General features: G+C 57.1%; 1 protein-coding gene across 1 annotated transcript in view; it reads left to right on the forward strand.

Moving 5' to 3' along the window:
- The window catches only part of LRRK1 (leucine rich repeat kinase 1), a 58,520-nt gene that overhangs the window by 24,381 nt on the left and 10,739 nt on the right, over nucleotides 1-23,400 (forward strand). Inside the window, exons 12-27 of the mRNA XM_054713384.1 lie at nucleotides 100-176; nucleotides 3,601-3,730; nucleotides 5,127-5,239; nucleotides 5,911-6,125; nucleotides 8,576-8,740; nucleotides 9,956-10,128; nucleotides 11,569-11,689; nucleotides 11,848-12,007; nucleotides 12,673-12,949; nucleotides 15,575-15,746; nucleotides 17,029-17,192; nucleotides 18,799-18,938; nucleotides 20,118-20,367; nucleotides 21,140-21,306; nucleotides 21,864-22,061; nucleotides 22,387-22,664. Coding sequence (XP_054569359.1) covers nucleotides 100-176; nucleotides 3,601-3,730; nucleotides 5,127-5,239; nucleotides 5,911-6,125; nucleotides 8,576-8,740; nucleotides 9,956-10,128; nucleotides 11,569-11,689; nucleotides 11,848-12,007; nucleotides 12,673-12,949; nucleotides 15,575-15,746; nucleotides 17,029-17,192; nucleotides 18,799-18,938; nucleotides 20,118-20,367; nucleotides 21,140-21,306; nucleotides 21,864-22,061; nucleotides 22,387-22,664 — 2,800 coding nt within the window. The remainder of the gene's footprint in view (nucleotides 1-99; nucleotides 177-3,600; nucleotides 3,731-5,126; nucleotides 5,240-5,910; nucleotides 6,126-8,575; nucleotides 8,741-9,955; nucleotides 10,129-11,568; nucleotides 11,690-11,847; nucleotides 12,008-12,672; nucleotides 12,950-15,574; nucleotides 15,747-17,028; nucleotides 17,193-18,798; nucleotides 18,939-20,117; nucleotides 20,368-21,139; nucleotides 21,307-21,863; nucleotides 22,062-22,386; nucleotides 22,665-23,400) is intronic.

Below are 23,400 nucleotides of genomic sequence, written 5' to 3' on the forward strand. Positions count from 1 at the left end.
CAGGCTCGGGCATCCGATCGTCCAGGCCCAAAGAGTAAGGGCTTTGTCCTGCTTTCCTCAAATCTTGACTCCTTTTTTTTTTTTCTCCCCTCCCCACAGAAATGAAGATGGACTGAAAACAAAGCGCATTTCCTTCTTCACCACCAGAGGGCGCCAGCGGTCGGGGACTGAGACAGGTGAGTGTGTGTGTGTGGTACTGGTGATGAGGATGCTGGGGATGAGGATGCTGGGCGGGTGGTACCTTGCTTTCACCCCCCTCCCCCCCCCCGCACTGCCCTGTGGGAATGCCAGAGATGTCCACGTTTGGCTGAAAACCCTGGAGGTGAACAGGACCCATTGCTTGTGGGACAGGTGAGGCCTGAAATTATCCTGATACCCCTCCGCTGCTTACAGCCGGATGAGTCTTGTAGCTGCTGTGTGTGGATGTTAGTCTTTCTATTTTGTTAACATTTTTATTGACTTCAGAGAGGAAGGGAGAGAGAGAGAGAAACATCTGTGATGAGAGAGAATCACGGATCGGCTGCCTCCTGCACGCCCCCTACTGGGGATGGAGCCCGCAACCCGGGCATGTGCCCTGACCGGGAATCGAACAGTGACCTCCTGGTTCCTAGGTTGACGCTCAACCACGGAGCCACGCCGGCCGGGCCACCGTGGCATTCTTACAGCCACACTGTGGGATCTTGTGAAATCTACATGCAAACACGGCCAGCCTCGGTCCCCGAGGGCATCCTGGCTGGGCGGACATTCCAGAGGGAGTTAGGGTCTTCCCCCTCAGCTCATCAGAAACAGACTTTTTTTGCTAGGATGTTAGTGCTGGTCGCGTGACAAGGCCGGTTGAGCGGAGGCTGTTTCTAAGAAAACCAGTTCTTGCTCATTCTCTTCTGTCAGGTGAGGTGGGGAGGTGGGGACCTGTCTCTTAGATTAACCAGCCTTGCATTTTTTAGAAATACATGTTTTTATTGATGACAGGGAGAGGAAGGGAGAGGGAGAGAGGGATGGAAACATTTGGAACGTTGAGGCCCTCATCGGGGTGAAAAGAAAGAGACCCACCCTAACCGGTTTGGCTCAGTGGATAGAACATTATTAGCCTGTGGACTGAAGGGTCCCTGGGTTCGATTCCGGTCAAGGGCAGGTACCTCGGTTGCAGGCTCAACCTGGTGGGGGGGTGGGTGCGGGAGGCAACCAGTTCATGTGTCTCTCCCCCAGCGACGTTTCTCTCTCTCTCTCTCTCCCCCTCCCTTCCACTCTCTCTAAAATCAATGGAAATATAGCCTCCGATGAGGATTAACAAAGTTAAAAAAAAAAAAAAAAAAAAAAAGCACAGAGCACACCTCTCCCCTCAGTGCTGTTATTCTGTGGGGCTGTTGATCCTGGGGAAGGAATGAGCCGTAAAAGATAACTTGTTTGCAGAAGGATAGTAACATTCCAAGCGCATTTACACGCATTCAAATAGTCATATTTGTGCAGCGACCTTGTCCAAAAATAATTTGGAGCGGCCGGTTTTCCGGTAACACGCAGACCCGCGGAGCCATAAATAACTGAGGGATACATAATTGCCGTTCATAAACGCCCCGAGCTGTGCTCTGCCGGCCGGCCGGGCGATCCAGGACAGGTGCCGCCCCAGCGCCTCCTCCCTCCGTCTGCTCCTGAGGCGATCATTCTTTTTCGCTGAAGAAAAAAAAAAAAAAGACTTAAAAAATGTATATACACATATATAATTTTACTGACTTCAGAGTGGACAGGAGAGGGAGAGTGAGAGAGAAACATCAATGATGAGATGAGAGAGAATCATGGACCAGCTGCCTCCCGCACGCCCCCTACGGGGGATCGAGCCCACAATCCGGGCATGTGCCCTGACTGGGAACCGAACCCTGACCTCCTGGTGCATAGATTGACGCTCAATCCCGGAGTCACAACCCCTTTCTTCTTTGTGATGGGCTTCAGGGTGAATGAGGGCAGGCTAACGTTGGTCATTCTTTTTCATTGATTAAAAAACAAAGGGTTTCGGGGTGTTGTTTTTTTTATACTCGAGCTTTTTTTTCCATTGATTTTTAGAGAGAGTAGAAGGGAGGGGAGAGACAGAGAGAGAGAGAAACATCGATGTGGGAGAGACACATCGACTGCTTGCCTCCCCCACACACCCCAGCCGGGGCCAGGGATTGAGCCTGCCACCGAAGTACGTGCCCTTGGCCGGAATCGAACCCAGGACCCTTCATTCCGTGGGTCGATGCTGTATCCAGGGACCCAAACCAGCTAGGGCGAGCATTCTTTTTAAATTAAAAAATAAAAATAAAAAAGGCTTTTTGAACATTTCCGTATGGAACAGTACCAAGCCATTCCTAAGTCGGTTGCACGCTTGTTCCCATAGGGGGCGCTGCCCGGCGTCCCACTCAACACCGCGGCTAACCAGGCGGCTCTCCGGGCACCGGGTTGGGTATTCCGCTACCGTCTCCCCCGGAGCAGTCTCAGAGGCCAGGTTACCCTGTTCCCATGGACTCTGCAGCTCCGTGTTTGGGAAAAGTCAGAGTTTGGGGGGCGGGGACGGGGGATGGAGGGGATCCTGAGATGAAGGGCTGGGGAGCATCCTTTCAGCCCAACAAGAGGGTCTGGCTTCTCCCTCTCGCTCGTCTGGCAGAGACCCAGGCCACAGGCCCCGGGCAGCGGCTTCAGCTTGACATCTCCCAGCTGAAAGGGGGGCCCTCCGGGGCAGGCACCCCCTCCCTCCCCGCCTCAGGAGCGGGGATAAGGCGCTTCGGAGATTCTGCCGACACCCGGCCCTCTGATTCCCACCCGTGTGGGTTCCCAGGCCCCGAGCCAGGCCCTCGCTCCACTCACACACTCCGGGCCGGGCCCTGAAAAGGCAGGTCGGATGTGACTGTGATGCTAATGGCATCATTAGCCGGGTGAACGAACTCGCTTAAATACGAGAGAGTTGGCTTGTGGGTTTTTTTATTTGTTTGTTTGTTATAAATATGTTTTTATTGATTTCAGAGAGGAAGGGAGAGAGAGAGAGAGAGAGAGAGAGAGAGAGAGAGAGAGAACATCAATGATGAGAGAGAATCATGGATCAGCTGCCTCCTGCACGCCCCCTACTGGGGATCGAGCCCGCAACCCGGGCATGTGCCCTTGACTGAAATCGAACCTGGGACCCTTCAGGGGCTGACGCTCTATTCGCTGAGCCAACCAGCTAAGCCCGTGGTCGGCAAACTGCGGCTCTCGAGCCACATGCGGCTCTTTGGCCCCTCGAGTGTGGCTCTTCCACAAAATACCACGGCCTGGGCGAGTCTATTTTGAAGAAGTGGCGTGAGAAGAAGTTTACGTTTAAAAAATGTGGCTCTCCAAAGAAATTTCCATCGTTGTCCTGTTGATGTTTGGCTCTGTGGACTCATGAGTTTGCCGACCCCTGGGCCAGGGCCTTGTCCGCCCATCTTTGCCGCATCTCCGAGGCCACCCGGTGGAGGAAATGCTGGAATGAGCATCCTAGGTGGGCGACAGGAGCGTCTTACTCTGAGGTGGGGCCGGTCCCCCCCCACGCGGCCCCCGCGCCGGGATGGTCCCCGGTTCCCCTCAGACCGCCCTCCGCTCTCCGTGTCCCCGCAGCGTGCCCACTGGACTTCCCGGCCTTCCTCAGCGAGTCCCTGGAGGTCCTCTGTCTCAACGACAACCACCTGGACGCCGTGCCGCCCTCGGTGTGCCTGCTGAGGAGCCTGTCGGAGCTCTACCTGGGCAAGTAAGTGCGCAGCCGGGAGGCAGAGCGTCCGTCCGTCCGTCCGTCCGTCCGTCCGTCATCCACCTGCAGGCACGGCCAGGGAGACGGGGGCGGGGGGGGGGCAGGAACGGGGCTTGGTCAAGGACGAGCAGGAGGGGAGGCAGGGCGTAGGGATGCAATGCTGCCGCCTCGGCTACTCTGCTCAGTTATAACAAGGAGAACTGCCCGGCCGGCGTGGCACAGTGGCTGAGCGTCGACCTGTGAACCAGGAGGTCAGGGTTCAATTCCCAGTCAGGGCACGGTCAGGGCACATGCCCCTGTTGTGGGCTCCATCCCCAGTGCGGGGCGTGCAGGAGGCAGCCGATCCATGATTCTCTCTCACCACTGATGTTTCTGTCTCTCCCTTCCTTTCTGAAATCGTTAAAAATATTTAAAATATATATATACACACATACACACACACACACACACACACACACACACACACACTGAGTGGCCAGATTATTATGATCTCTGAATGTTTAATAATCTATCTATCTATCTATATATATATATATTAGAGGCCCGGTGCATGAATTCGTGCATGGGTGGGGTCCGGCCAGCCTGGCCAGGGGGAGGGGACATGGGCAGTTGGCCGGCCTGCCTGCTGGTCAAACTCCTGGTCGAGGGGACAATTTGCATATTAGCCTTTTATTCTATAGGAGAGACACTGAGTGGCCAGATTATTATGCGTTCAGAGATCATCATCATCTGGCCACTCGGTGTATATATATGGGGGGTTTCCTTTTAAAGAGAAGAACTATTCATTCATCCTTTCCTTGACTGAGCACCTCCTGGCAGGCACTGCCCCGGGGTTCAGACAGTGTGAAAATCTTCATGAAAATATTAAATGATTCAAGTTGCTCTGCCTTTTTGAGAAGAGGTAGTGATTGAGCATCTTTTATTTTTAATACATTTTTATGGATTTCAGAGAGGAAGGGAGAGGGGTAGAAGAGAGAGAGAGAAACATCCATGATGAGAGAGAATCCTGGATCGGCTGCCTCCTGCATGCCTCCCTACTGGGGATGGAGCCCGCAACCTGGGCATGTGCCCTGACCAGGAATCGAACCAGTGACCTTCTGGTTCCCAGGTTGATGCTCAACCACTGAGCCCCGCCGGCCGGGCGTGATGGATCATCTTTAAGGTGGTGACCAGACGAGAAAGTGGGGGGAGGAGGCCCCGTAAGAGCCGCCCCTGACTGTCCAGGGAGAAAGGCTCTGGGGTGAGGGTTTCAGTGGAAAGCTCGAAATTGGGGCCCACAATGTTGGGCTCGGGATGCAGGCTCTCGGTGGCCCCTGCCGGCCTCCGAGGCTGACCGGCTGCTGCGTGTGCGTGTGTGTGTGCGTGTGCGTGTGCGTGTCCCGTGTGCTGTCCTCAGCAATCCCGGCCTGAGAGAGCTCCCTCCCGAGCTGGGGCAGCTGGGCAACCTCTGGCAACTGGACATCGAAGACCTGAACATCAGCAACGTGCCCGCGGAGATCAGGAAAGAAGGTGAATTTAACCGACGAGACAAAATAGACCCAGAGACGTAGAACCCCTGCAGCAGCCTGCGGGATCTCAGGATCTCAGAGGGGTGGTGAGGGTGCGGGGAGGCGGGGCGGGTGGAGATTAACGGGGGAACTTACGTGCATGCATGCATAGCGCATGGACACGGACAGGAGTGTGGGGAAGGCTTGGGAGGGGCGGGTGCAGGGAGGAGGGGTGAATGGGGAGAAAAAGGGACCTCTGTAATATTTTCAAATAAATAAATAAAAGCCGGGCCCGGCCGATGTGGCTCAGTGGTTGAGCATCGACCTATGAACCCGGAGGTCACGGTTCTATTCCTGGTCAAGGGCACACGCCCGGGTGGTGGGCTCGATCCCCAGGAGAGGGCGTGCAGGAGGATTAGGGTTAGCGTTAGACTTAGGGTCCGGCGCTCTAAGGCTTCCATTGATTAACAGAGAGAGTGGAAGGGAAGGGGAGAGACAGAGAGAGAGAAAAACATCGATGTGAGAGAGACACAGCTATTGGTTGCCTCCTGCACAGGCCCCCCGACCAGGGGGCTGGGGATCGAGCCTGCAACCGAGGTACGTGCCCTTGACTGGGAATCGAACCGGGAACCCAGCTGCTCGAGGGCCGGCGCCCTGTCCACTGAGCCACACTGCCCTGCGCTCTGTGCCCAGGCCCCAAGGCCGTGCTGTCCTACCTGCGCGCCCAGCTGCGGAAGGCGGAGAAGTGCAAGCTGATGAAGATGATCGTGGTGGGGCCCCCGCGCCAGGGCAAGTCCACGCTGCTGGAGATCCTGCAGACGGGGCGCGCCCCCCAGCTGGCGCACGGCGAGGCCACCATCCGGACCACCAAGTGGGAGCTGCAGCGGCCCGCGGGCGCCAAAGCCAAGGTCAGGGATGGTCTGGGTGCAGAGGCCCCGGGGGGTGGGAGGCAGCTTCCCCGGGCACCTCTCCTCCTCGGCAGAGCGCCCAGGCGGCCCCCGGCCTGTGTGTGCGGCCCAGGACGTGGGCAGGGCCCGCCCCCCAGGTGCTGTTTCCTCCTAGCTCCTGCTGGACGCAGCGAATTTCTTTCTTCCTTTCTTTTTTAATATATTTTTATTGATGTCAGAGAGAGAGAGAGAGAGAGAGAGAGGCATCCATGATGAGAGAGAATCATGGATCGGCTGCCTCCTGCATGCCCCCCTACTGGGGATGGAGCCCGAAACCCCAGGCATGTGCCCTGACCAGGAATCCAACCATGACCTCCTGGTTCATTGGTTACCGCTCAACCTCGGAGCCACGCCAGCCAGACAAGGGCAGGGATTTCTTAAATGTGACCTTGTAGCTTCTCTGTTAGAACTAAGTTGAGACTCCGGGCCATTGGCTCTCAGTCCTGGCTGTCAGTCATATTTCTTTGATGAGCTTTTATGTATATTTTTTAGGTAAGTTGTTACTGATTTCACAGAGAAAGGAAGGAAGAGGGAGAGAGCGGGAAACATCCACGATTCTCTCTCACCACGGATGTTTCTCTCTCTCTCCCACTCCCTTCCTCTCTGAAATCAATAAAAATAATTTTTGTTTCGAAAAAGGCAAACTCTTGCCCTGGCTGGTGTGGCTCAGTGGATAGAGCGTCGGCCTGCGGACTGAAGGGTCCCGGGTTCGGTTCCCGGTCAAGGGCTCAGGCTCAGGTTGTGGGCTCGATCCCCAGTGGGGGGCGTGCAGGAAGCAGCTGATCCATGATTCTCTCTCATCACGGATGTTTCTACCTCTCTCTCTCCCTCTCCCTTCCTCTCTGAAATGAATAGAAAATATATTTCAGAAATAAAGAATAAAAAAGGCAAACTATTAAAAGAAAGGAAGGAAGGACAGCCCCCTCATCTCTCTATCGCGGAGCCCGGCCCTCCGGCCAGCGGAGAACAGCTGTCCGCATTCCTCTTTCTCCAAAGGCAGGTCAGGGCGCCCCCCCATATCCCCCACCCCCACCCCGAGCAGCTTCGTGGGAACGGCGCTCGGCTCCAGAAAACCGCAGCCGGGCCAGACGCTGACCTCACAGCGCGATAGAGAAGGCCCGTGTACACAGCCCTTCCTGGCAGCCCAACAGGCGGCTTTTGTCTCCTTCCCGCGGGGGGGCCGGTCCCCCGCCTCCTGGGGGGGCGCCGCCCTCTGACCTACGTGACTGAGTCCGGAGGCCCCTCTCCTCCTCCGTGGCCTGGGCCTCGCTCAGACTCAGACGGAGGTTGAGCCTCCGTGTGACATCAGCACCGGGGCTCCCAGCAGTGGGATGCATCCCAACCGTCTGCAGCCCGGATGGAGGCCGGACCATGCCCCCCGATGTTCCGCAGACACGGGCGGACTCGGGGCTCAGGGCCCGGCCCCCTGCGCCGTGAGCAGGAGATAGAGGCCCCCCTAAACCCACCTCTACCCTCCCACCCCCGCGGGTCCCTTCCCCTCACTTGGGTTACGGTCTCTGAGCACAAACAGCCAGACAGACCAAGCTTTCCAGGGTCGTGCCTTTTGCTGTTTTTTGTTTTTTTGCTGATCTTCACCTGAGAGTTTTGTTTTCCATTGATTTTTAGAGAGAGTGGAAGGGAGAGATAGAGAGACAGAGAGAGAGAGAAAAACATCCATGTGAGAGAGACACATCCATTGATTGCTTCCTGCACTTGCCCCGACCAGGGCCGGGGATCCAGCCTGCAACTGAGGTACATGCCCTTACCTGGAATCGAACCCCGGACCCTTCAGTCTGCAGGCCAGTGTTCTATCCACTGAGCCAAACTGGCTAGGGCTCCATTAATTCCTTTTAAATATAGTTTATTGATTCTTTACAGAGAGGAAGGGAGAGGGATAGAGAGTTAGAAACATTGATGAGAGAGAAACATCCATCAGCTGCCCCCTGCACACTCCCTACTGGGGATGTGCCCACAACCAAGGAACCTGCCCCTGACCGGAATCGAATCTGGGACCCTTGAGTCCGCAGGCCGACGCTCTATCCACTGAGCCACACCGGTTAGGGCTCCATTAATTTTTTAAGAGAGAGAGAGTGGAAGGGAGGGAAGGAGAGAGAGAGAGAGAAACATCGATGTGAGAGAGACACATCGATTGGCTGCCTCCTGCACACATGCCCCGAACCAGGGCCGGGGATTGAACCTGCCACCCAGGCATGTGTCCTTGACCGGGAATCGAACCCGAGACCCTTGGGGAGTGGGCCGGTGCTCTAACCACTGAGCCACGCCGGCCGGGCCACCGGGCCTTGGTTAGGCCCTAAACACAGCGTTCCGAGCGATGGGCTGTCTCGATGGGACCGCCTGGGACCCGGGTGTGTCATAGGCCCCTCCCCGCCCCCGCCTTGTTGCTCAAGTAGGTTGAGTCCATCGAGTTCAGCGTCTGGGACATCGGCGGCCCGGCCAGCATGGCCACGGTCAACCAGTGCTTCTTCACGGACAAGGCCCTGTACGTGGTGGTGTGGAACCTGGCGCTGGGCGAGGAGGCCGTGGCCAGCCTGCAGTTCTGGCTGCTCAACATCGAGGTGAGAGACCCGGCCCGTCAGGCCTCAGGCCTCGGACATCCCCGGGGTCCGGCCGCTTCCCTAGAGTGCCCCCCATGGACAGAGAAGAAGAAAAAAAAAAAAGAAAAGAAATCATTAGGCATCTTTTGTTGTTGTTACTCCTCACCTGAGATTATTTTTCCCATTGACTTTTAGAGAGAGAGTGGAAGGGAGGGAGGGAGGAGAGAGAGAGAGAGAGAGAGAGAAACATCGATGTGAGAGAGACACATCCATTGGTTGCCTCCAGCATGATCCCCGACGGGCCAGGGCATCAGACCTCAAACCTGCCACCTAGGTGGGTGCCCTTAACCAGGACTCAAACCACAGCCCTCCGGCGCGTGGGCCGACGCGCTAACCATGGAACCAACTCGCCAGGGCGCTTGGCCTTTCCTTTTACCTTAACTTAGTGTTTTTTGTCGTTGTTGTTGTTGGTTTCTTGTTAATCCTCACCCAAGGAAATCTTTCCATTGGTTTTTTAAAAATATATTTTATTGATTTTTTTATAGAGAGGAAGGGAGAGGGAGAGAGAGAAACATCGATGAGAGAGAAATATCCATCAGCCGCCTCCTGCACACCCCCTACTGGGGATGTGCCCACAACCAAGGTACATGCCCTTGACCTGAATCGAACCTGGGACCCTTCAGTCCGCAGGCCGACGCTCTATCCACTGAGCCAAACCGGTTAGGGCTAACCATTGGTTCTTTTTAGAGAAAGTAGAAGGGAGGGAGGGAGAGAGAGAGAGAAACATCGATGTGAGAGAGACACATCGATGGATTGCCTCCCGCAGCCGAGGTACATGCCCTTGACTGGGATCGAACCCAGGACCCTTCAGTCCACGGGTCAACACTCTATCCACTGAGCCACACTGGCCAGGGCCCTCTCCCTTCATTTAAAGGCCCCTCACTGTTGGAGAAAAGTTGACAGGACCTGTATGCAGATGCAGTCTGCCGAGATCAGAAACCCAGCCCCCGGGAGAGTCACGGGGGGCCCCATGCACCCCTCAGCCAGTGCCTGACAGCCCCCCGGGGTTTGCAGACCGGAGTGCCGAGGCGGCCCTGGGTGAGGGACAGGCTCGGGGCCATAGGTGTCTGGTCTCACCTGCGCACCTGGCAGGGGGCTCCCCTCCCCTGTGCCGGCGCCAGGGCAGGTGCTCAGCTCAACCCGGGGCCCGGGGGGACGGGGGGCCCTCCATTGCAGGCCAAGGCCCCGAACGCGGTGGTGCTGGTGGTGGGAACGCACCTGGACTTGATCGAAAGCAAGTTCCGCGTGGAGAGGATCGCGACGCTGCGGGCGTACGTGCTGGCGCTCTGCCGCTCCCCCTCGGGGTCCCGGGCCACGGGCTTCCCGGACATCACCTTCAAACACCTGCAGTGAGTGTCCCCGCCTTCCTGTCGCGTGCTCTGACCTCACCGGTGGCTGTGGCGGCGGGTCCCTCTCTTGTCCACCTTCCCTGCAGTACCTGGGGTCCGCCTGCAGGGGGCGCCTAACCAAGGGCTGGGCTCCTCTGGGGCGTCTTCTGGCTTTAAGGGTTGCAGACAGGGGCCTAGGGAGGGTGAGGAGCAGCGAGGGGTGTGGCAGGGCGAGGTCTGCTTGCTGGGTCCCCCCACCAGCCCTGTGGCCAGCGCTCAGCCTGCCCATCCCATTTGGGTTTTTGTCTTAAGACGTTTGTATTGCTTTCAGAGAGGAAGGGAGAGGGACAGAGAGAGAAACATCCATGACGAGAGAGAATCATGGACCGGCTGCCTCCTGCACGCCCCCTACTGGGGATCGAGCCCACAACCCGGGCCTGTGCCCTGACCGGGAATCGAACTGTGACCTCCTGGTTCATAGGTTGACGCTCAACCACTGAGCCACGCCGGCCGGGCCCACCTTTATGAATCTCTGATTAAGAACAGACCCCTGGTCCTCACATGGGGTCTGGGGGGTCCCCACGGGGCTGGGATGGGCGAGGGTGCCACTGGGTATTGGGCAAGATGGGCCAGTGCGTGTGAGGCCATGGCTGTGGGCTTGTGCCTTCTCCCGCCTCCTGTCCTTGAACTCTCACATCCGCCCTGCAGGGTTTACGTCGTACCCATTTTGCAGATGATGAAACTGAAGCTCAGCAAGTTTGGTACCATTCTCTGACGAGAATACAGCGTGTGTGACTACGGCTGCACGCGCGTTTTTGGGGGTTCCCTCCCTCTGTGTGGCGTTCCGTGAGCGTGGGAGCCCAGATGGCCTGGGGAACACCCCTGCCCGGCTCAGGAGGCAGAATCCCTCCCGTGTCCTCGAGAGCGGTCCCTGGGGTCTGTGACAACAGGAGCCCGAGCTCTGGGCCGGAGACCTGGGCTCGCCCTGAGTCTGCTCCTTGCACCTCACCTTGCTGCTCTGTGAAATGGGCGCGTTGGGAAGACAGAGGGGAGGGACCTGTCGTGGTGCTCCCCGCACCATGTTCTCCACCAACCACAGCCCCGAGGAGCGTCTCTGTGTGCGTGTCTCACGCCTTCTCTCCGCTCCCCATCGTTGGGGGACAAAACACTCGGGAAATCAGAGACGCCCCGATGCTTGTCAGAGAGGGAGATCCGCCCGGCCGGCGTGGCTCAGGGGTTGAGCATCAGCCTAGGACCCAGGAGGTCAGGGTTCGATTCCCAGTCAGGGCACATGCCCGGGTTGCGGGCTCGATCCCCAGTGTGGGGCGTGCAGGAGGCAGCCGATCTGTGATTCTCTCTCATCATTGATGTTTCTCTCTCTGTCCCTCTCCTTTCCTCTCTGAAATCAATACAAAATATATTTTTTTAAAAGAGGGGTGGGGGTCTCTTTTGCTCTCACAGCGAGATTTCCTGCAAGAGCCTGGAGGGCCAGGAGGGGCTGCGGCATCTCATCTTCCACGTCACGTGCAACATGAGGGACGTGGGCAGCACCATCGGCTGCCAGCGGCTCGTGGGGAGGCTGGTGGGTACCGCAGGCTCCCGGTCCCAGTGCGAGCAGATTCCGGGGGGCGCGGGGGGGGCTGGGCAGTGAGGCACCCCACCTGCTCAGGGCTCAGGAGGGCAGCGGGCGGGCCGGGCCCCCGTGGGACGGGAGGGCTCAGGCCTGCCCACCGGCCCCAGGTGCCCAGGAGCTACCTGAGCCTCCAGGAGGCCGTGCTGGCGGAGCATCAGCGCCGACGCCTGAGCGACGACGTGCAGTACCTGACGGACAGGCAGCTGGAGCAGCTGGTGGAGCAGACGCCCGGCAACGACATCAGCGACTACGAGGACCTGCAGTCCGGTGGGCGCCGCGGGCAGGGAGGGCGGCGGCGGGGGCGGCCGCGGGCAGGGAGAGGGAGAGAGAGAGAGAGAAACATCTATGATGAGAGAGAATCATGGATCGGCTGCCTCCTGCACGCCCCCACCTGGGGATCGAGCCCGCAACCCGGGCATGTGCCCCGACCGGGAATTGACCCGTGACCCCCTGGTTCATGGGTCAGTGCTCAACCACTGAGCCACACCGGCCGGGCCACCAATCAACTTTAATGAATACATGAATTTGCAAAGATGGAATCCGGCCCTAGCCGGTTTGGCTCAGCGGATAGAGCCATAAGCCCGTGGACTGAAAGGTCCCGGGTTTGACTCCCGGTCAGGGCACATGCCCGGGTTGCAGGTTCGATCCCCATTAGGGGGCATGCAGGAGGCAGCCGATCCATGTTTCTCTCCAATCGCTGATGTTTCTCTTTCTCTCTCTCTATCCCATTTCCTCTCTAAAGTCAGTAAAAGTAAGTTGAAATTTACTTACTTCCCAGAAGACGGAATCTGGGGAAAACGGGGATCAGTCGTTTCAGCACGTTGGCACCTGGAAGGGCCCACGTGTTGGCTGCTTCCTGGGGGAATGGGTCACCCCCGGCTCCCCTTGGCGCTCGGTCTGATGCCTCCCCCTCCCCGCTCCCGTGTGCGCAGCCATCAGCTTCCTCATCGAAACGGGCGCGCTGCTGCACTTCCCGGACACCAGCCACGGCCTGCGCAACCTCTACTTCCTGGACCCCATCTGGCTGGCCGAGTGCCTGCAGCGCATCTTCAACATCAAAGGCTCCCGCTCCGTGGCCAAGAACGGGGTGATCCGGGCCGAGGACCTCCGCCTGCTGCTGGTGGGCACCGGCTTCACGCAGCAGACGGAGGAGCAGTACTTCCAGTTCCTGGCCAAGTTCGAGATCGCCCTGCCCGTGGCCAACGACAGGTGCGTCCGCAGCCCGGGCTGTGCGGGCGGCTCCAGGGAGGGAGGAGGAGGGAGGAGTCGGGGGCCGTGGTTGCTGGGGCCTCGAACCAGGTTCCCCCGGGGATGGGCCGTGGTGACCTCCGGCCTGTTCGGCTGGCTGTTTCTTTCGGTGCACGGCTGTCTTTTTTTGTTGTGGTGAATCCTCACGGGAGGATAATTTTCCCATTGATTTTTAGAGAGAGCGGAAGGGAGGGAGCGGGAGAGAGAGAAACATGGATGTGAGAGAGACACATCGATGGGTTGCCTTCTGCATGCTCCCGAACCAGGGCCCGGGCCGGGAGGAGCCTGCAACCGAGGTACGTGCCCTTGACCGGAATCGAACCCAGGACCCTTTGGTCCGCAGTCAGGGCACATGCCTGGGTTGTGGGGCCTGATCCCCAGTAGGGGCCGTGCAGGAGGCAGCCGATCCATGATTCTCTCTCATCATTGATGTTTCTCTCTCTCTCTCCTTCTCCCTTCCTCCCTCTGAAATCAATAAAAAACTTTTTTTTTTTTAAATCCCCACCCGAGGATATTTTTCCATTGACTTTCAGAGAGAGGAGAAAGACAGAGAGAAATATTGATGTGAGAGAAACACATCAATGGGTTGCCTCCTGCTCATGCCCCGCCCGACCAGGGTCCGGGCCGGGGAGGAGCCTGCAATCGAGGTATGTGCCCTTGACTGGCATTGAACCCGGGACCCTTCAGTCTGCAGACTGAACCTCTGTCCACTGAGCAAATCTGGCTAGGGCTCAATAAAAACTTTTGAGCCCTAACCGGTGTGGCTCAGTGGATAGAGCGTTGACCTGCGGACTCGAGGGTCCCAGGTTCGATTCCGGTCAAGGGCATGTACCTTGGTTGCGGGCACATCCCCAGTAGGGGGTGTGCAGGAGGCAGCTGATGGATGTTTCTCTCTCATCGATGTTTCTAACTCTCTATCCCTCTCTCTTCCTCTCTGTAAAACATCAATAAAATATATTTTTAAAAATATATAAAAAATAGAAGCTTTTGAATAAATGTAAAAATAATAAAAAGGAAAGAAAGAGAAAAATATATATATATATGTAAAGGTTAAAAAATAAAGCAATCATCAACAAATTTATATGATTCTGAAGATTGCATTGAAAGAAAAAAAGAAAGAAAAGAAAAGAAAAGAAAAGGAAAGAAAGAAAAGAAAGAAAGAAAGAAAGAAAGAAAGAAAGAAAGAAAGAAGGAAAGAAGGAAAGAAGGAAAGAAGGAAGGGGACACGCCCAAGGCTCTGCCCAGAGCCTGCCCCTCGGGGCCACTCTTGGGGGGACCTCCCATTCCAGCTGTTTTCAAGCGACCACGGCCGAGAACAGCTGAGCGCCGTGGTGATGCGGCGCTTTTATGCGGAGCGGAGTGCACCCACCCGACGCCCCTCTTCTGCACAAACAGCCTCCTCTGACTTGAAAGGCGGCCCTGCCGGCTCCATTCGCCAAGAGCAATAAACAGCATGGGGAGCCTGGAGACATTGCTCTGACCCCAATATCGGCATTGTCCCCCCCTCACCGCCCCCCCCCCCCCGCCCCGTGCAGCTGTGTTTGTTTTTCCTCGGCCCTGTCCCAAGTTCATTGTGAGCGGTCCCGCCGCCCCGGCCCAGGGTGCAGGGCAGCCGCGGCGAGGGGCTCTGTCTGGCGCGTTTGGGACCACGGAGGGTTTCGTGTCCTTTGCCAGCCTCGGTCTCGCCTCTGTCTCGGCCACCTCGCTGAATGCATTCACCGGGCCCATCTTCGTGTTCTCTTGGAGCGCGGATTCTTTCAAAAATATATGTGTGTGTTTGCTTTTTATTGATGTCAGAGAGGAAGGGAGAGGGGGAGAGAGAGAGAGAAACATCCGCGATGAGAGCGAATCATGGATCGGCTGCCTCCTGCACGCCCCGCACTGGGGATCCAGCCCGCAACCCGGGCATGTGTCCTGACCGGGAATCGAACTGTGACCTCCTGGTTCATGGGTCGATGCTAAACCACGGAGCCACGCCAACCATTGGGGGGACATTGGAGGATTTATTCCTAACATATATACTGCTCTCTTTCTAAAAATACAATTCCAGCCCTAACCGGTGTGGCTCAGTGGATAGAGCGTCGGCCTGCAGACTGAAGGGTCCCAGGTTCAATTCCGGTCAAGGGCATGTACCTTAGTTGCGGGCACATCCCCAGTAGGAGGTGTGCAGGAGGCAGCTGATCGATGTTTCCAACTCTCTATCTCTCTCCCTTCCTCTCTGTAAAAAATCAATAAAATATATTTAAATAAATAAATAAGAAAATAAAATAAAATAAAAATAAGATTCCAAGGCCTTAGAAAGAAGCCACCTTTCTACTGGGGTTAGGGCTCCCCCCTCACCCTCAGAACTGGGTCTGAAGATTCACAGTGCCACTTATTTATTTATTTATATTAATGGGATACTTTTGTCATTTTTAGAGAGAGCGGAAGGGAGGGGGAGAGACAGAGAGACACATCCATGGGTTGCCTCGGGCACGTGCCCGGACCAGGGCCAGGGGTCGAGCCTGCCACCGGGGTACGTGCCCCTCCCCGGGAATCGAACCCGGGGCCCTTTGAAGGCTCACAGAGCCCTCCGGTGTGTTTCAGCTACCTCCTGCCGCATCTGCTCCCGTCCAAGCCGGGCCTGGACACGCACGGCATGCGGCACCCCACGGCCAACACCATCCAGCGGGTGTTCAAGATGAGCTTCGTGCCCGTCGGCTTCTGGCAAAGGTTCATCGCGCGGATGCTCATCAGCCTGGCCGAGATGGACCTCCAGGTAGGGGCGGTGTCTCCGCGGGGCCGGGGCAGGGGGTGCGGGGTGCGGGGTGCGGGGTGCGGGGAGGACGCAGGTAAGGCACCTGCCACGGTGGTGCCCTCCTCCACGGGGAGCGATGCCCTTGGCTGGAAGGGTTTGACCAAAAACCACTTTCCCGCCCGGCCAGCGTGGCTCGGTGGTTGAGCGTCGACCTAGGAACCGGGAGGTCACGGTTCGGTGTCAGGGCACATGCCCAGATTGCAGGCTTGATCCCCAGTGTGGGGCATACGGGAGGCAGCCGGTCCATGATTCTCTCTCATCCTTGATGTTTCTCTCTCTCCCTCTCCCTTCCTCTCTGAAATCAATAACAATATATTTTTATTAAAAATTAAAAAAGAGCCGAAACCGGTTTGGCTCAGTGGATAGAGCGTCGGCCTGCGGACTCAAGGGTCCCAGGTTCGATTCCGGTCAAGGGCATGTACCTTGGTTGCAGGCACATCCCCAGTGTGGGGGTGTGCAGGAGGCGGCTGATGGATGTTTCTCTCTCATCGATGTTTCTAACTCTCTATCCCTCTCCCTTCCTCTCTGTAAAAAATCAATAAAATATGTTTCTAACTCTCTATCCCTCTCTCTTTCTCTCTGTAAAAAATCAATAAAATATATATTTTTTAAAAAATTTAAAAAGAAAAAGAAACCATTCTTTCCCCAGCGTCTCAGTCCAGGAGAGAAAGCGTGTGTGCCCTGACCGGGAATCGAACCGTGACCTCCTGGTTCATAGGTTGACACTCAACCGCTGAGCCGCGCTGGCCGGGCTGTATTGCCCTCATTTCTTCCAATACATTTTTGCTTGTAAAATCAGGGAGGGACAGCCCTCACCGGTGTGGCTCAGTGGATAGAGCATCGGCCTGCGGACTGAAGGGTCCCAGGTTCGATTCCGGTCAAGGGCATGGACCTTGGTTGCGGGCACATCCCCAGTAGGGGGTGTGCAGAAGGCAGCTGATGGATGTTTCTCTCTCATCGATGTTTTCTAAGTCTCTATCCCTCTCCCTTCCTCTGTGTAAACAAAAAAAAATCAGGGAGGGACAGACTTGAACAGTCCCTGGGGGAAGACCCTCGCTCGAGCCCACAACCCGGGCACGTATTCGCAGGGATCCCTTCCCGTCACGCACACGTTGTGGGGGAGGCTGGGATGGGGGAGACCGTGACCGGTGGTCACCATGGGGCCCGGCTGCCGGCTGCGGCGCTCTGCCCGGGGCCGGCGAGGAGCTCGGGGTCCTCACGCAGGGTCTTTCCGGCGCGGCAGCTGTTCGAGACGAAGAAGCACAGCAAGAGCCGGCACAGGAGGGTCACCATCTACAGCTTCGCCGGGAACCAGCGGAACCGCTGCAGCACCTTCCGAGTGAAGCGGAACCAGACCATCTACTGGCAGGAGGGGCTCCTGGTCACGTTCGATGGCGGCTACCTCAGGTGGGGACCCCGGACGGGCCTCCCCCGGGGCGGGGGCGGGGGCGGGGGGGCTGGCCGCCGGGCGTCCAGTTCTGCTCCCCAGAGCCGCTCGTGATGGCAGCTGGTGAGAGAGAGGGTTCCCCGGGCGCCCACGGTTTGGGGAACGTTGGGAGGACGGCGCACGCGGGTAGGGCGTGGGAGCTCCGAGCTTTCCCAACATGCCTTGCTCTAGGCATCGCCTGCCTGTGGCCGCTCCTGTGGACTAGCCTTTTTTTATTTTTTATATATTTTATTGATTTTTTACAGAGAGGAAGGGAGAGGGAGAGAGAGTTAGAAACATCCATGAGAGAGAAACATCGATCGGCTGCCTCCTGCACACCTCCCTACTGGGGATGTGCCTACAACCAAGGTACATGCCCTGGGCCGGAATCGAACCTGGGACCTTGCAGTCCGAAGGCCGACGCTCTATCCACTGAGCCACACCAGTCAGGGCTGGACTAGCCTTTTAGAATAACGGGTGCTCTCGTTCCTACACTTGTAAACGGTCCCCAGCATCCTTCAACCAGGAAAAGAGGATGTTCCAGAAGAGCCAGAGTGGGTGTGGTTTTTTTTCTTTCAGTTTCCATGGGGGAAGCAGCGTGGCATTTATTAGACCCAGGAGAAAAGATGACCCAGGAAGCCACTGTTTTAAAGGAAGCACTTACGCCCTCGCCGGTGTGGCTCAGTGGATAGAGCACCGGCCCGAGGACTGAAGGGTCCCGGGTTCGATCCCGCTCAAGGGCACGTACCTCGGTTGCAGGATCGATCCGATGGCCCTGGTCTGGGAGGCAGCCCATCGATGTGTCTCTCTCCCTCCCGTCCACTCTCTCTATAAATCAGTGGAAAAATATCCTCGGGTGAGGATTGACAAAAATAAATAAAATAAAGGAAGAACTTACTGCTGTGCTGGGGGAAGTTCCTCACAAAGAAACGTGGGAGGAAGAGGGAGAGAGAGAGAGAGAACATCAATGATGAGAGGGAGTCATGGATCGGCTGCCTCCTGCACGCCCCACTACTGGGGATTGAGCCTGCAACTCGGGCATGTGCCCTGACCAGGAATCGAACCGTGACCTCCTGGTTCATAGGTCAACGCTCAGCCACTGAGCCAGGCAGTCCGGGCTCGTCTACAATATTTACAATGAATTTTTCAAAATATTCTTCAGTGAGAAAAGAAGGGAGTGGGGGAGAGTGATTCCTCTGAGGGCCTGACCCGGTCCACCCTCGGTGCCTGCTGCTTTCACGGCGATGTTTCTAGTTCAGGGTCCCGGTGGCCACGTGGCCGTGAGAATCCCGTGGTTCCGGGAGAAAGAGCGTTCCCAGGTCGCACCCAGGGCCCAGCCTGCGCATCCCTTGCTGCAAAGCCCTCAGCGTGTCCAGGTCCCCGTGTCGGGGGCCACGTGCGGACAAGGCAGGGCCATGCACACAAATACACACATGCAGGATCCCCCCTCAGTCCCCCCTGACAGTCCTGCCCGGGCACAGGGAGCCTGGGGGTCCCTGGGGGTCGGTGCTCACCCCGGAGGCAAGGAGACGTCCCAGGGCCCTGCACGGCCCGATCACAGCGGACGCCTCCTCGTCTCTGGGGCAGCGTGGAGTCCTCGGACGTGAACTGGAAGAAGAAGAAGAGCGGAGGGATAAAAATCATCTGCCAGTCAGAGATGAGGGACTTCTCGGCCATGGCCTTCATCACGGACCATGTCAACTCCTTGATCGATCAGTGGTTTCCCGGTGAGAGAATGTTTGTTTGTTTGTTTGTTTCAATATTTTTTTAAATATATTTTATTGATTTTTTACAGAGAGGAAGGGAGAGGGAGAGAGAGTTAGAAACATCGATGAGAGAAACATCGATCAGCTGCCTCCTGCACACCTCCTACTGGGGATGTGCCTGCAACCAAGGTATGTGCCCTTGACCGGAATCGAACCTGGGACCCTCAGTCCGCAGGCCGACACTCTATCCACTGAGCCAAACTGGTTACAGCTCCATTTATTTTTAGAGAGAGGGCGGAAGGGAAGGGGAGAGAGGGAGAGAAAGAGAGAGAGAGAGAGAAACATCAATGTGAGAGAGACACACTGATTGGTTGCCTCCCACACAAAGACCTGACCAGGGCTGGGGACTGTGCCTGCCACTGAGGTACATGCCCTTGACGGGAATCGAACCCAGGACACTTCCGTCCACGGGCTGACGCTCTGTCCACTGAGCCAAACCGACGAGGGCTGGGGAGCCCGCCGATGGAGCCACATCTGCCAAGGACCCGCCTTCCCCTTCCCTGCCTGCCCCCCACCCCAATCCCACAGGGGCTCAGCCACCCACACGGCCCTTTTCAAACCCTTTGACTGTCCGCCCAAAGAAAATACTCTTTGAAGTGACGGTTCGGGCCCGCTGTCTGTTTGTTTTGCTCCGGGAGCAGACACGGAACCACGGGGTGTTCTCCAGGGAGGAGGCCGTGGGGCAAACCTGGGCTGCCTCCTCCCAGGGAGCCCTCCCCGTTCCCTCTGAGTGAGCAGGGAGTGGGTGTGAGCCCGGCCGGTGTGGCTCAGTGGTTGAGCGTCGACCTGTGAACCAGGAGGTCACAGTTCGATTCCCAGTCAGGGCACAGGCCCGGGTTGCGGGCTTGATCCCCTGTAGGGGGCGTGCAGGAGGCAGCCGATCCATGATGCTCTCTCATCATTGATGTCTCTCTCTCTCTCCCTCTCTCTCCCTTCCTCTCTGAAATTTATAAAAATATTTTTCAAAAGCAAGCTCAGTGCAATGGTCATGTTTCAGGCACAATCTGGGGGCCGGGCGAGAGCACCCAGGTCCCCCCCTCGTGGAGGGCGCCCCCAGGCCGGGTTTGCGGGTGCTGCTCCCGGACACCCCCCCCTGCAGCCGCCGTTCTCCGAGCTGTCCCCCCCTCTGTCCCCATGTAGCCCTGACGGCCACGGAGAGCGACGGGACGCCCCTCATGGAGCAGTACGTGCCCTGCCCGGTCTGCGAGGCCTCCTGGGCCCAGCGCGCCGACCCCGGCGAGAAGGCGGAGGGCGTGCAGTACTTCGACATGGAGGACTGCGTGCTGACGGCCATCGAGCGGGACTTCATCGCCTGCCCCCGGCACCCCGACCTCCCCGTGCCCCTCCAGGAGCTGGTGCCCGAGCTGTTCATGACCGACTTCCCGGCCAGGTACGCCACCCTGCGTGCTGGGGGCCACCGCCTCCCGCCTGGCCCAGGGGGCTTCCATTTATCTATTTAGTTATTTATTGGTTAATCCTTATCCAGGGATATTTTTCCATTGATTATTTTTTAAATATATTTTACTGATTTTTTACAGAGAGGAAGGGAGAGGGAGAGAGAGCTAGAAACATCGATGGGAGAGAAACATCGATGAGAGAGAAACATCGATTCAGCCGCCCCCTGCACACCCCCTACTGGGGATGTGCCCGCAACCAAGGTACATGCCCTTGACCGGAATCGAACCTGGGACCCTTGAGTCCGCAGGTCGACGCTCTATCCACTGAGCCACACCGGTTAGGGCTCCATTGATTTTTTTTTTTTAATGTATTTTTATTGATTTCAGAGGAAAGGAGAGGGAGAGAGAGAGAGGAACATCCATGATGAGAGAGAATCATGGACCGGCTGCCTCCTGCACACCCCCTACTGGTTATCGAGTCCGCAACCCGGGCATGTGCCCTGACTGGGAATCAAACCGTGACCTCCTGGTTCCTAGGTTGACGCTCAACCACTGAGCCACGCCGGCCGGGCTGCAGCGTGGTACATAAATGGGGTCCTTGTCCAGGGGTTGAGGAATCCGGCCGTCTGAGCAGGATCCAGGGTCCAGCACAAGGCTCTCTGGGAACTTCAACTGGGGCCCAACCCCACCCGCAAAGCGCCACCCTCCTCCCCTGGGAGCTCGGGCGGGTGGGCGCCTGTTCTCACCGCAGCCGCGTCCCCGCAGGCTCTTCCTGGAGAACAGCGAGCTGGAGCACAGCGAGGACGAGAGCAGCGTCCTGGGCCAGGGCGGCAGCGGCACCATCATCTACCGCGCCCGCTACCAAGGCCGGCCCGTGGCCGTGAAGCGCTTCCAGATCAAGAAGTTCAAGAACTTCGCTAACGCCCCAGCCGGTGAGCAGGGCCCTGCCTCCTTGCTTTTCTTTTCTTTTTTTCTTTTTTTAAATACACTAGAGGCCCGATGCACGAAAATTCTTGCAAGAGTAGGCCTTCGGTCCCCCGGCTGCCGGCACCGGCTTCCCTCCGGCACCTGGGACCCCGGCTTCGCTCTGGCCTCAGCTTCGTCTGGAAGGTTGTCTGGAATGACGTCCGGAAGGACATCCGGTCTAATTAGCATGTTACCCTTTTATTATTATAGATACACACTTTTTAAAATTGATTTCAGAGATGGAGAGGGAGAGAAATCAGAGGTTCTAAAAAGCATATAGCCGGGCCAGTGTGGCTCACTGGTTGAGTGTCGACCTATGAACCAGGAGGTCAGGGTTCGATTCCCGGTCAGGGCACATGCCCAGGTTGTGGGCTCGATCCCCAGTGTGTGGCGTGCAGGAGGCAGCCGGTCCATGATTCTCTCTCATCATTGATGTTTCTGTCTCTCCCTCTCCCTTCCTCTCTGAAATCAATTTTTTTAAAAATAAAATGCGTGTGAACTGACGCCACGCCGTCCCCTGCAGACACCATGCTGAGGCACCTGCGGGCCACGGACGCCATGAAGAACTTCTCGGAGTTCCGGCAGGAGGCCAGCATGCTGCACGCCCTGCAGCACCCCTGCATCGTGTCCCTCATCGGCATCAGCATCCACCCGCTCTGCTTTGCCCTGGAGCTCGCCCCGCTGGGCAGCCTCAACACCGTGCTGTCCGAGAACGCCAAAGGTGCCCGCCGCTTCCGGAACCTTCCATGGGGGGTGGGGAGAGGTGGCTGCTCCTGGGAGGCCCGAGAGTTCGTGGCTGGCCCAGTCGGCGTCGCTTGGTGGTTGAGCGTTGACCTATGAACCAGGAGGTCACGGTTCGATTCCCAGTCAGGGCACATGCCCGGGTTGCAGGCTTGAGCCCCAGTAGGGGGCGTGCAGGAGGCAGCCAATCCATGATTCTCTCTCTCTCTGAAAATAATTAAAAATATATTTTAAAAAATGAATAAATAGGAAAGAAAGGAGGACAGTTGTGCTGATGATCATTTGATGTGTCTGTCTTGGCCAAGATTCTTCCTTCATGCCCCTGGGCCACATGCTCACCCAGAAGACCGCCTACCAGATCGCCGCGGGCCTGGCCTACCTGCACAAGAAGAACATCATCTTCTGTGACCTGAAGTCGGACAACATCCTGGTCTGGTCTCTGGACGTCAAGGAGCACGTGAACATCAAGCTGTCGGACTACGGCATCTCCAGGCAGTCCTTCCACGAGGGCGCCCTGGGCGTGGAGGGCACGCCCGGCTACCAGGCCCCGGAGATCAGGCCGCGCATCGTGTACGATGAGAAGGTACCCAGCTCCGGACCCCGGGCCCGTGTCAGGCAACCATGGATGGATGGATGGATGGATGGATGGAGTGATGGATGGGTGGGTGGGTGGATGGAGAGATGATGATGATGGTGGGTGGGCGGGTGGATGGATAGATGGATGATGGATGGGTGGGTGGATGGATGGATGGACAGATGGATGATGGGTGGATGGATGATGGATGGATGGGCGGGTGGATGGATGGAGAGATGGATGATGATGGGTGGGCAGGTGGATGGAGAGATGGAGAGATGGATGATGATGGGTGGGCAGGTGGATGGACATATGGGTGACGGGTGGATGGATGATGGATGGGTGGGTGGATGGATGGACAGATGGGTGACGGGTGGATGGATGATGGATGGGTGGGTGGATGGATGGACAGATGGATGGATGATGGATGGATGGATGGATAGATGTTCAGATGGGTGACGGGTGGATGGATGATGGATGGGTAGATGGATGGATGGGTGATGGGTGGATGGATGATGGGTGGGTGGATGGATGTTCAGATGGGTGATGGGTGGATGGGTGATGGATGGGTGGATGGATGGATGGACAGATGGATGGGTGGATGGATGGATGTTCAGATGGGTGACAGGTGGATGGGTGATGGATGGGTGGGTGGATGGATGTTCAGATGGGTGATGGATGGATGGATGATGGATGGGTGGATGGATGGACAGATGGGTGATGGATGGATGGATGATGGATGGGT

The sequence above is a fragment of the Eptesicus fuscus genome, chromosome 25 (assembly GCF_027574615.1).
Source record: "Eptesicus fuscus isolate TK198812 chromosome 25, DD_ASM_mEF_20220401, whole genome shotgun sequence".
Lineage (NCBI taxonomy): Eukaryota > Metazoa > Chordata > Mammalia > Chiroptera > Vespertilionidae > Eptesicus > Eptesicus fuscus.